The 11,692-nt window shown below is 43.4% G+C and overlaps 1 protein-coding gene across 1 annotated transcript in view; it reads right to left on the reverse strand.

Moving 5' to 3' along the window:
• Nucleotides 1–497: 497 nt before the first annotated feature.
• LOC124020930 (ryanodine receptor 2-like) overlaps nucleotides 498–11,692 on the reverse strand; it is a gene marked incomplete at its 5' end in the record, with an annotated part of 193,375 nt that continues 182,180 nt past the window's right edge. The window contains 4 exon segments of the mRNA XM_046336241.1: nucleotides 498–991; nucleotides 5,793–6,066; nucleotides 8,975–9,121; nucleotides 9,956–10,061. Coding sequence (XP_046192197.1) covers nucleotides 862–991; nucleotides 5,793–6,066; nucleotides 8,975–9,121; nucleotides 9,956–10,061 — 657 coding nt within the window.

Raw genomic sequence — 11,692 nt, forward strand, 5'->3', positions numbered from 1 at the left:
ACCAGACCAAGAGACAGGTAAACAAGCAGAGCTCTCATCAGGTTAGGATGCTGGTAGAACACCTTGTTGTTCATGATGTCTCTGGAGAGAGACCAGACCAAGAGACAGGTAAACAAGCAGAGCTCTCATCAGGTTAGGATGCTGGTAGAACACCTTGTTGTTCATGATGTCTCTGGAGAGAGACCAGACCAAGAGACAGGTAAACAAGCAGAGCTCTCATCAGGTTAGGATGCTGGTAGAACACCTTGTTGTTCATGATGTCTCTGGAGAGAGACCAGACCAAGAGACAGGTAAACAAGCAGAGCTCTCATCAGGTTAGGATGCTGGTAGAACACCTTGTTGTTCATGATGTCTCTGGAGAGAGACCAGACCAAGAGACAGGTAAACAAGCAGAGCTCTCATCAGGTTGGGATGCTGGTAGAACACCTTGTTGTTCATGATGTCTCTGGAGAGAGACCAGACCAAGAGACAGGTAAACAAGCAGAGCTCTCATCAGGTTAGGATGCTGGTAGAACACCTTGTTGTTCATGATGTCTCTGGAGAGAGACCAGACCAAGAGACAGGTAAACAAGCAGAGCTCTCATCAGGTTGGGATGCTGGTAGAACACCTTGTTGTTCATGATGTCTCTGGAGAGAGACCAGACCAAGAGACAGGTAAACAAGCAGAGCTCTCATCAGGTTAGGATGCTGGTAGAACACCTTGTTGTTCATGATGTCTCTGGAGAGAGACCAGACCAAGAGACAGGTAAACAAGCAGAGCTCTCATCAGGTTAGGATGCTGGTAGAACACCTTGTTGTTCATGATGTCTCTGGAGAGAGACCAGACCAAGAGACAGGTAAACAAGCAGAGCTCTCATCAGGTTAGGATGCTGGTAGAACACCTTGTTGTTCATGATGTCTCTGGAGAGAGACCAGACCAAGAGACAGGTAAACAAGCAGAGCTCTCATCAGGTTAGGATGCTGGTAGAACACCTTGTTGTTCATGATGTCTCTGGAGAGAGACCAGACCAAGAGACAGGTAAACAAGTAGTGTAGAGCCCTTACCCCAGTTAGTTTGTAGTGTGTAGTATGTAGTATGTAGTATGTAGTGTGTAGTATGTTGTGTGTAGTATGTAGTGTGTAGTATGTAGTATGTAGTGTGTAGTATGTTGTGTGTAGTATGTAGTGTGTACTATGTAGTATGTAGTGTGTAGTGTGTAGTGTGTAGTATGTAGTGTGTAGTGTGTAGTGTGTAGTGTGTAGTGTGTAGTGTGTCGTATGTAGTGTGTAGTGTGTAGTATGTGTAGTGTGTAGTGTGTAGTATGTAGTATGTAGTATGTAGTGTGTAGTGTGTTGTGTGTAGTGTGTAGTATGTAGTGTGTGTAGTGTGTAGTGTGTAGTATGTAGTATGTAGTGTGTGGTATGTTGTGTGTAGTGTGTAGTGTGTAGTGTGTAGTGTGTAGTATGTAGTATGTAGTGTGTAGTGTGTAGTGTGAAGTGTGAAGTGTGAAGTGTATTGTGTGTAGTGTGTAGTGTGTAGTATGTAGTATGTAGTGTGTAGTGTATAGTGTATAGTGTGTAGTATGTAGTATGTAGTGTGTAGTATGTAGTGTGTAGTATGTAGTATGTAGTGTGTAGTGTGTAGTATGTAGTGTGTAGTGTGCAGTATGTAGTGTGTGTAGTGTGTAGTGTGTAGTATGTAGTATATAGTGTGTAGAGTGTAGTATGTAGTGTGTAGTATGTAGTGTGTAGTATGTAGTGTGTAGTGTATAGTGTGTAGTATGTAGTGTGTAGTATGTAGTGTGTAGTATGTAGTGTGTAGTATGTAGTGTGTAGTATGTAGTGTGTAGTGTGTAGTATGTAGTGTGTAGTGTGTAGTATGTAGTATATAGTGTGTAGTGTATATAGTGTGTAGTATGTAGTGTGTAGTGTGTAGTATGTAGTATATAGTGTGTAGATATCAACGAACTATCAATCACCATGCTCAATGAACTATCAATCACTAATGTATGTAGTGTGTAGTATGTAGTGTGTAGTATGTAGTATGTAGTGTGTAGTGTGTAGTATGTAGTGTGTAGTGTATATAGTGTGTAGTATGTAGTGTGTAGTGTATATAGTGTGTAGTATGTAGTGTGTACTGTGTAGTATGTAGTGTGTAGTGTATATAGTGTGTAGTATGTAGTGTGTAGTGTGTAGTATATAGTGTGTAGTGTGTAGTATGTAGTGTCTAGTATGTAGTGTGTAGTATGTAGTATGTAGTGTGTAGTGTATATAGTGTGTAGTATGTAGTGTGTAGTGTGTAGTGTGTAGTGTGTAGTATGTAGTGTGTAGTATGTAGTGTGTAGTATTTATTAAGTAGTGTGTAGTATGTAGTGTGTAGTATGTAGTATGTAGTGTGTAGTGTGTAGTGTGTAGTATGTAGTGTGTAGTGTGTAGTGTGTAGTGTGTAGTATGTAGTATGTAGTGTGTAGTGTGTAGTGTGTAGTATGTAGTGTGTAGTGTGTAGTATGTAGTATATAGTGTGTACTGTGTAGTATTTATTAAGTAGTGTGTAGTATGTAGTGTGTAGTATGTAGTATGTAGTGTGTAGTGTGTAGTATGTAGTGTGTAGTGTGTATTATGTAGTGTGTAGTATGTAGTGTGTAGTATGTAGTGTGTAGTGTGTAGTATGTAGTGTGTAGTATGTAGTGTGTAGTGTATAGCCCTTACCCCAGCCCTCTGATCATCAGTTTCTCTTCCTCACGCCCCATGCTGAAGGGTTAGTATGTAGTGTGTAGTGTGTAGTGTATATAGTGTGTAGTATGTAGTGTGTAGTGTGTAGTATGTAGTGTGTAGTATGTAGTGTGTAGTGTAGAGCCCTTACCCCAGCCCTCTGATCATCAGTTTCTCTTCCTCACGCCCCATGCTGAAGGGTTAGTATGTAGTGTGTAGTGTGTAGTGTATATAGTGTGTAGTATGTAGTGTGTAGTGTGTAGTATGTAGTGTGTAGTATGTAGTATGTAGTATGTAGTGTGTAGTGTGTAGTATGTAGTATGTAGTGTGTAGTGTGTAGTATGTAGTGTGTAGTGTGTAGTATGTAGTGTGTAGTGTGTAGTGTGTAGTGTGTAGTGTGTAGTATGTAGTGTGTAGTATGTAGTGTGTAGTGTGTAGTATGTAGTGTGTAGTGTATAGTGTGTAGTGTGTAGTGTGTAGTGTGTAGTATGTAGTGTGTAGTGTGTAGTATGTAGTATATAGTGTGTAGTGTAGTATGTAGTGTAGTATGTAGTGTGTAGTATGTAGTGTGTAGTGTGTAGTGTGTAGTATGTAGTGTGTAGTGTATAGTGTGTAGTATGTAGTGTGTAGTGTGTAGTATGTAGTGTGTAGTATGTAGTGTGTAGTGTGTAGTGTGTAGTGTGTAGTGTGTAGTATGTAGTGTGTAGTGTATATAGTGTGTAGTATGTAGTATGTAGTGTGTAGTGTGTAGTGTGTAGTATGTAGTGTGTAGTGTGTAGTATGTAGTGTGTAGTGTGTAGTAGTCTGAGAGAGACCAGACCAAGAGACAGGTAAACAAGTGTAGTATATAGTGTGTAGTGTATAGTGTGTAGTATGTAGTGTGTAGTGTGTAGTATGTAGTGTGTAGTATGTAGTGTGTAGTGTGTAGTATGTAGTGTGTAGTGTGTAGTGTGTAGTGTGTGTAGTGTGTAGTATGTGCAGTGTGTAGTATGTAGTGTGTAGTGTGTAGTGTGTAGTGTGTAGTGTGTAGTATGTAGTGTGTAGTGTGTAGTATGTAGTGTGTAGTGTGTAGTGTGTAGTATGTAGTGTGTAGTATCTAGTGTGTAGTGTGTAGTGTGTAGTGTGTAGTGTAGAGCCCTTACCCCAGCCCTCTGATCATCAGTTTCTCCTCCTCACGCCCCATGCTGAAGGGTTAGTATGTAGTATGTAGTGTGTAGTGTGTAGTATGTAGTGTGTAGTGTGTGTAGTGTGTAGTATGTAGTGTGTAGTGTGTAGTATGTAGTGTGTAGTGTGTAGTATGTAGTGTGTAGTGTGTAGTGTGTAGTGTGTAGTGTGTAGTATGTAGTGTGTAGTATCTAGTGTGTAGTGTGTAGTGTGTGTAGTGTGTAGTGTGTAGTATGTAGTGTGTAGTATGTAGTGTGTAGTGTGTAGTGTGTGTAGTGTGTAGTATGTGTAGTGTGTAGTATGTAGTGTATAGTGTGTAGTATGTAGTGTGTAGTATGTAGTGTGTAGTGTGTAGTGTGTAGTATGTAGTATGTGTAGTGTGTAGTGTGTAGTGTGTAGTGTGTAGTGTAGAGCCCTTACCCCAGCCCTCTGATCATCAGTTTCTCCTCCTCACGCCCCATGCTGAAGGGTTAGTATGTAGTATGTAGTGTGTAGTGTGTAGTATGTAGTGTGTAGTGTGTGTAGTGTGTAGTGTGTAGTATGTAGTGTGTGTAGTGTGTGTAGTGTGTAGTGTGTAGTGTGTAGTATGTGTAGTGTGTAGTGTGTAGTATGTGTAGTGTGTAGTGTGTAGTGTGTAGTGTGTAGTGTGTAGTGTGTAGTATGTAGTGTGTAGTATGTAGTGTGTAGTGTGTAGTGTGTAGTATGTAGTGTATATAGTGTGTAGTATGTAGTGTGTAGTGTGTAGTATGTAGTGTGTAGTGTGTAGTGTATATAGTGTGTGTAGTATGTAGTATGTATTATGTAGTGTGTAGTATGTAGTGTGTAGTGTGTAGTGTGTAGTGTGTAGTATGTAGTGTGTAGTATGTAGTGTGTAGTGTATAGTGTGTAGTATGTAGTGTGTAGTATGTAGTATGTAGTGTGTAGTGTATAGTGTGTAGTATGTAGTATGTAGTGTGTAGTGTGTAGTATGTAGTGTATAGTGTGTAGTATGTAGTATGTAGTGTGTAGTGTATAGTGTGTAGTGTGTAGTATGTAGTATGTAGTGTGTAGTGTGTAGTGTGTAGTGTGTAGTATGTAGTGTGTAGTGTGTAGTGTAGAGCCCTTACCCCAGCCCTCTGATCATCAGTTTCTCCTCCTCACGCCCCATGCTGAAGGGTTAGTATGTAGTGTGTAGTGTGTAGTGTGTAGTGTAGAGCCCTTACCCCAGCCCTCTGATCATCAGTTTCTCCTCCTCACGCCCCATGCTGAAGGGTTAGTATGTAGTGTGTAGTGTGTAGTGTGTAGTGTGTAGTGTAGAGCCCTTACCCCAGCCCTCTGATCATCAGTTTCTCCTCCTCACGCCCCATGCTGAAGGGTTAGTATGTAGTGTGTAGTGTGTAGTGTGTAGTGTGTAGTGTGTAGTGTAGAGCCCTTACCCCAGCCCTCTGATCATCAGTTTCTCCTCCTCACGCCCCATGCTGAAGGGTTAGTATGTAGTGTGTAGTGTGTAGTGTGTAGTGTGTAGTGTAGAGCCCTTACCCCAGCCCTCTGATCATCAGTTTCTCCTCCTCACGCCCCATGCTGAAGGGTTAGTATGTAGTGTGTAGTGTGTAGTGTGTAGTGTGTAGTGTAGAGCCCTTACCCCAGCCCTCTGATCATCAGTTTCTCCTCCTCACGCCCCATGCTGAAGGGTTAGTATGTAGTGTGTAGTGTGTAGTGTGTAGTGTGTAGTGTAGAGCCCTTACCCCAGCCCTCTGATCATCAGTTTCTCCTCCTCACGCCCCATGCTGAAGGGTTAGTATGTAGTGTGTAGTGTGTAGTGTGTAGTGTGTAGTGTAGAGCCCTTACCCCAGCCCTCTGATCATCAGTTTCTCCTCCTCACGCCCCATGCTGAAGGGTTAGTATGTAGTATGTAGTGTGTAGTGTGTAGTGTGTAGTGTGTAGTGTAGAGCCCTTACCCCAGCCCTCTGATCATCAGTTTCTCCTCCTCACGCCCCATGCGTACAGATAACAGCGATCTGATCTGTCCCAGCGACGCCAGCAGTTTGATTGTGTCCTCTACGGAGACTGAGTTGATGGTGTAGGCCTTGGGCAGGGCCCGGACCTGGCCCCCGATGCCGGCGTACTGACGGTGGAGCAGGACAAACATGGCTCTGATCAGCTCTGGGTCCTCCATGATGCTCTCCTGGGCCCAGCGTACCATGGTCTCACTGATCAGCTGCTGCAATGTGCCTGAAGGACCGGAGGCAACGCAGCGCGGTCAGACACACAGCACAAGGAGTAATGGTCTACTCTCTCTATTCAGACAGAGACACAGAGAGAGAGAGAGAGAGAGAGAGAGAGAGAGAGAGAGAGAGAGAGAGAGAGAGAGACAGAGAGACAGAGAGAGAGACAGAGAGACAGACAGACAGACAGACAGACAGACAGACAGACAGACAGACAGACAGACAGACAGACAGACAGACAGACAGACAGACAGACAGACAGACAGACAGACAGACAGACAGACAGACAGACAGACAGACAGACAGACAGACAGACAGACAGACAGACAGACAGACTGACAGACAGACAGACCTGATGCAGACAGACAGTCAGACAGACAGACAGACTGACAGACAGACAGACAGAAGGCAGACAGACAGACAGTCCTACAGACAGAAGGCTGACTGTAACACTGTGTCCCAGAAAAGGACCAGCCTGATGCCAGATCTGTTAGTGCACTGCTGTCTAATCAACTCATACCTGATGCAAGAAAAGGCTGTCTGTAACACTGTGTCCTACAGAGAAAGGCTGTCTGTAACACTGTGTCCTACAGAGAGAAGGCTGTCTGTAACACTGTGTCCTACAGAGAGAAGGCTGTCTGTAACACTGTGTCCTACAGAGAGAAGGCTGTCTGTAACACTGTGTCCTACAGAGAGAAGGCTGTCTGTAACACTGTGTCCTACAGAGAGAAGGCTGTCTGTAACACTGTGTCCTACAGAGAGAAGGCTGTCTGTAACACTGTGTCCTACAGAGAGAAGGCTGTCTGTAACACTGTGTCCTACAGAGAGAAGGCTGTCTGTAACACTGTGTCCTACAGAGAGAAGGCTGTCTGTAACACTGTGTCCTACAGAGAGAACACTGTGTCCTAGAGAGCTGTCTGTAACACTGTGTCCTACAGAGAGAAGGCTGTCTGTAACACTGTGTCCTACAGAGAGAAGGCTGTCTGTAACACTGTGTCCTACAGAGAGAAGGCTGTCTGTAACACTGTGTCCTACAGAGAGAAGGCTGTCTGTAACACTGTGTCCTACAGAGAGAAGGCTGTCTGTAACACTGTGTCCTACAGAGAGAAGGCTGTCTGTAACACTGTGTCCTACAGAGAGAAGGCTGTCTGTAACACTGTGTCCTACAGAGAGAAGGCTGTCTGTAACACTGTGTCCTACAGAGAGAAGGCTGTCTGTAACACTGTGTCCTACAGAGAGAAGGCTGTCTGTAACACTGTGTCCTACAGAGAGAAGGCTGTCTGTAACACTGTGTCCTACAGAGAGAAGGCTGTCTGTAACACTGTGTCCTACAGAGAGAAGGCTGTCTGTAACACTGTGTCCTACAGAGAGAAGGCTGTCTGTAACACTGTGTCCTACAGAGAGAAGGCTGTCTGTAACACTGTGTCCTACAGAGAGAAGGCTGTCTGTAACACTGTGTCCTACAGAGAGAAGGCTGTCTGTAACACTGTGTCCTACAGAGAGAAGGCTGTCTGTAACACTGTGTCCTACAGAGAGAAGGCTGTCTGTAACACTGTGTCCTACAGAGAGAAGGCTGTCTGTAACACTGTGTCCTACAGAGAGAAGGCTGTCTGTAACACTGTGTCCTACAGAGAGAAGGCTGTCTGTAACACTGTGTCCTACAGAGAGAAGGCTGTCTGTAACACTGTGTCCTACAGAGAGAAGGCTGTCTGTAACACTGTGTCCTACAGAGAGAAGGCTGTCTGTAACACTGTGTCCTACAGAGAGAAGGCTGTCTGTAACACTGTGTCCTACAGAGAGAAGGCTGTCTGTAACACTGTGTCCTACAGAGAGAAGGCTGTCTGTAACACTGTGTCCTACAGAGAGAAGGCTGTCTGTAACACTGTGTCCTACAGAGAGAAGGCTGTCTGTAACACTGTGTCCTACAGAGAGAAGGCTGTCTGTAACACTGTGTCCTACAGAGAACACTGTGTCCTAAGAGAAGGCTGTCTGTAACACTGTGTCCTACAGAGAGAAGGCTGTCTGTAACACTGTGTCCTACAGAGAGAAGGCTGTCTGTAACACTGTGTCCTACAGAGAGAAGGCTGTCTGTAACACTGTGTCCTACAGAGAGAAGGCTGTCTGTAACACTGTGTCCTACAGAGAGAAGGCTGTCTGTAACACTGTGTCCTACAGAGAGAAGGCTGTCTGTAACACTGTGTCCTACAGAGAGAAGGCTGTCTGTAACACTGTGTCCTACAGAGAGAAGGCTGTCTGTAACACTGTGTCCTACAGAGAGAAGGCTGTCTGTAACACTGTGTCCTACAGAGAGAAGGCTGTCTGTAACACTGTGTCCTACAGAGAGAAGGCTGTCTGTAACACTGTGTCCTACAGAGAGAAGGCTGTCTGTAACACTGTGTCCTACAGAGAGAAGGCTGTCTGTAACACTGTGTCCTACAGAGAGAAGGCTGTCTGTAACACTGTGTCCTACAGAGAGAAGGCTGTCTGTAACACTGTGTCCTACAGAGAGAAGGCTGTCTGTAACACTGTGTCCTACAGAGAGAAGGCTGTCTGTAACACTGTGTCCTACAGAGAGAAGGCTGTCTGTAACACTGTGTCCTACAGAGAGAAGGCTGTCTGTAACACTGTGTCCTACAGAGAGAAGGCTGTCTGTAACACTGTGTCCTACAGAGAGAAGGCTGTCTGTAACACTGTGTCCTACAGAGAGAAGGCTGTCTGTAACACTGTGTCCTAACAGAGAGAAGGCTGTCTGTAACACTGTGTCCTACAGAGAGAAGGCTGTCTGTAACACTGTGTCCTACAGAGAGAAGGCTGTCTGTAACACTGTGTCCTACAGAGAGAAGGCTGTCTGTAACACTGTGTCCTACAGAGAGAAGGCTGTCTGTAACACTGTGTCCTACAGAGAGAAGACTTACTGGGTTTCTTATCTTTCTTCTTGTTCTTCGGCATGAAAGTCATCTTTTTCTTCAGGTAGACCACCTTCTCCACCAGAGACATGAGTCTTCCTCGGATGGTGAAGTCACTGTCTGCCTCGTTCAGCTTGTCCTCGTCGATCTCTATGCCTGAACAGAAGACGTGTTAACTCTGGGTTGAATACTGTTAACAGATTAATTCAAGGTCACCTAACTACTGGGTTTAATACCAAGGACAGGTAGCGTGTTAACTCTGGGTTGAATACTGTTAACAGATTAATTCAAGGTCACCTAACTACTGGGTTTAATACCCTTAAGAACGAATTCAAGGTCAACTCACTACTGGGTTTAATACCCTTAAGAACAAGGTCAACTCAATTTTAATACCCAAGAACGTCAAGGTCAACTAACTACTGGGTTTAATACCCTTAAGAACTAAATTCAAGGTCAAGGTCACTAACTACTGGGTTTAATACCCTTAAGAACGAATTCAAGGTCAACTAACTACTGGGTTTAATACCCTTAAGAACGAATTCAAGGTCAACTCACTACTGGGTTTAATACCCTTAAGAACGAATTCAAGGTCAACTCACTACTGGGTTTAATACCCTTAAGAACGAATTCAAGGTCAACTCACTACTGGCTTTAATACCCTTAAGAACGAATTCAAGGTCAACTCACTACTGGCTTTAATACCCTTAAGAACGAATTCAAGGTCACCATAATGACTTCAATGAAACTCACAACTGAGCCAAACCAAGCCGATCCGAGCTATTCTTGGCTGGCCTGGGTAATGAGTTCAATGAAGCTCACAACTGAGCCAAACCGTGCCGAGCTGTACTTGGCAGGCCTGGGTAATGACTTCAATGAAGCTTTTACAACTGAGCCCAAACTGAGCCGAGCCGAGCTGTTTTTGGCTGGCCTGGTTACGGTAAAGAAACTAAATGGGAGGTGTCCCGGTGCTACGGTGTGAAACAGACATACCACAGTGGGTCATCAGGTCCTCATGGAAGTCTACAAGCTGTTCTCGGATGTGTTCTGGACAGGGACAGTCCACCTTCTCGTCCTTAAAGCTCAGCAGCATGTTGATCTGAGAGGAGAACATCACTGAATGGTACCAACCTGCTCAACAAACTCACGGCCCTGATTGGTTAAGGATTCATTTAACAGACTGGTGATTCATTTAACAGACTGGTGATTCATTTAACAGACTGGTGATTCATTTAACAGACTGGTGATAGAGATTCATTTAACAGACTGGTGATTCATTTAACAGACTGGTGAAAGAGATTCATTTAACAGACTGGTGATAGAGATTCATTTAACAGACTGGTGAAAGAGATTCATTTAACAGACTGGTGATAGAGATTCATTTAACAGACTGGTGATAGAGATTCATTTAACAGACTGGTGATAGAGATTCATTTAACAGACTGGTGATTCATTTAACAGACTGGTGCTTCATTTAACAGACTGGTGATAGAGATTCATTTAACAGACTGGTGATTCATTTAACAGACTGGTGCTTCATTTAACAGACTGGTGATAGAGATTCATTTAACAGACTGGTGATTCATTTAACAGACTGGTGATAGAGATTCATTTAACAGACTGGTGATAGAGATTCATTTAACAGACTGGTGATAGAGATTCATTTAACAGACTGGTGAAAGAGATTCATTTAACAGACTGGTGATAGAGATTCATTTAACAGACTGGTGAAAGAGCTTCATTTAACAGACTGGTGATAGAGCTTCATTTAACAGACTGGTGATAGAGATTCATTTAACAGACTGGTGATAGAGATTCATTTAACAGACTGGTGAAAGAGATTCATTTAACAGACTGGTGATAGAGATTCATTTAACAGACTGGTGAAAGAGATTCATTTAACAGACTGGTGATAGAGATTCATTTAACAGACTGGTGATAGAGATTCATTTAACAGACTGGTGATTCATTTAACAGACTGGTGATAGAGATTCATTTAACAGACTGGTGATAGAGATTCATTTAACAGACTGGTGATAGAGCTTCATTTAACAGACTGGTGATTCATTTAACAGACTGGTGATAGAGATTCATTTAACAGACTGGTGATAGAGATTCATTTAACAGACTGGTGATAGAGCTTCATTTAACAGACTGGTGCTTCATTTAACAGACTGGTGATAGATATTCATTTAACAGACTGGTGATAGAGATTCATTTAACAGACTGGTGATAGAGATTCATTTAACAGACTGGTGAAAGATATTCATTTAACAGAAGATACTTGGGTAATGTTTTATCTGGAAAGTCCATCTGTAGATTCTCTACAGACTATCAGTAACAATTCAACTAACTACTAAACCTAACCTCAACCCTTATCCTTACCCTAACCCTTAACCAAACCCTACCCTAACCCTAACCTTATCCTAACCTTAACCTTAACCAAACCCTATCCTAACCCTAACCCTTGTCCTAACCCGAACCTTAACCCTTATCCTAACCCTAACCCTTAACCAAACCCTAACCCAAACCCTAACCCTAACCCTAAACCCAACCCTAACCCTATCCTAAACTTAACCTTAACCCTTATCCTAACCCTAACCCTTAACCAAACCCTAACCCTAAACCCAACCCTAACCCTATCCTAACCCTATCCTAACCCTTAACCTTACCCCTTATCAAAACCCTAACCCTAACCCTAAACCCAACCCTAACCCTATCCTAAACTTA

This window comes from Oncorhynchus gorbuscha, unplaced genomic scaffold (assembly GCF_021184085.1).
Source record: "Oncorhynchus gorbuscha isolate QuinsamMale2020 ecotype Even-year unplaced genomic scaffold, OgorEven_v1.0 Un_scaffold_993, whole genome shotgun sequence".
NCBI classification, from domain to species: Eukaryota; Metazoa; Chordata; class Actinopteri; order Salmoniformes; family Salmonidae; genus Oncorhynchus; species Oncorhynchus gorbuscha.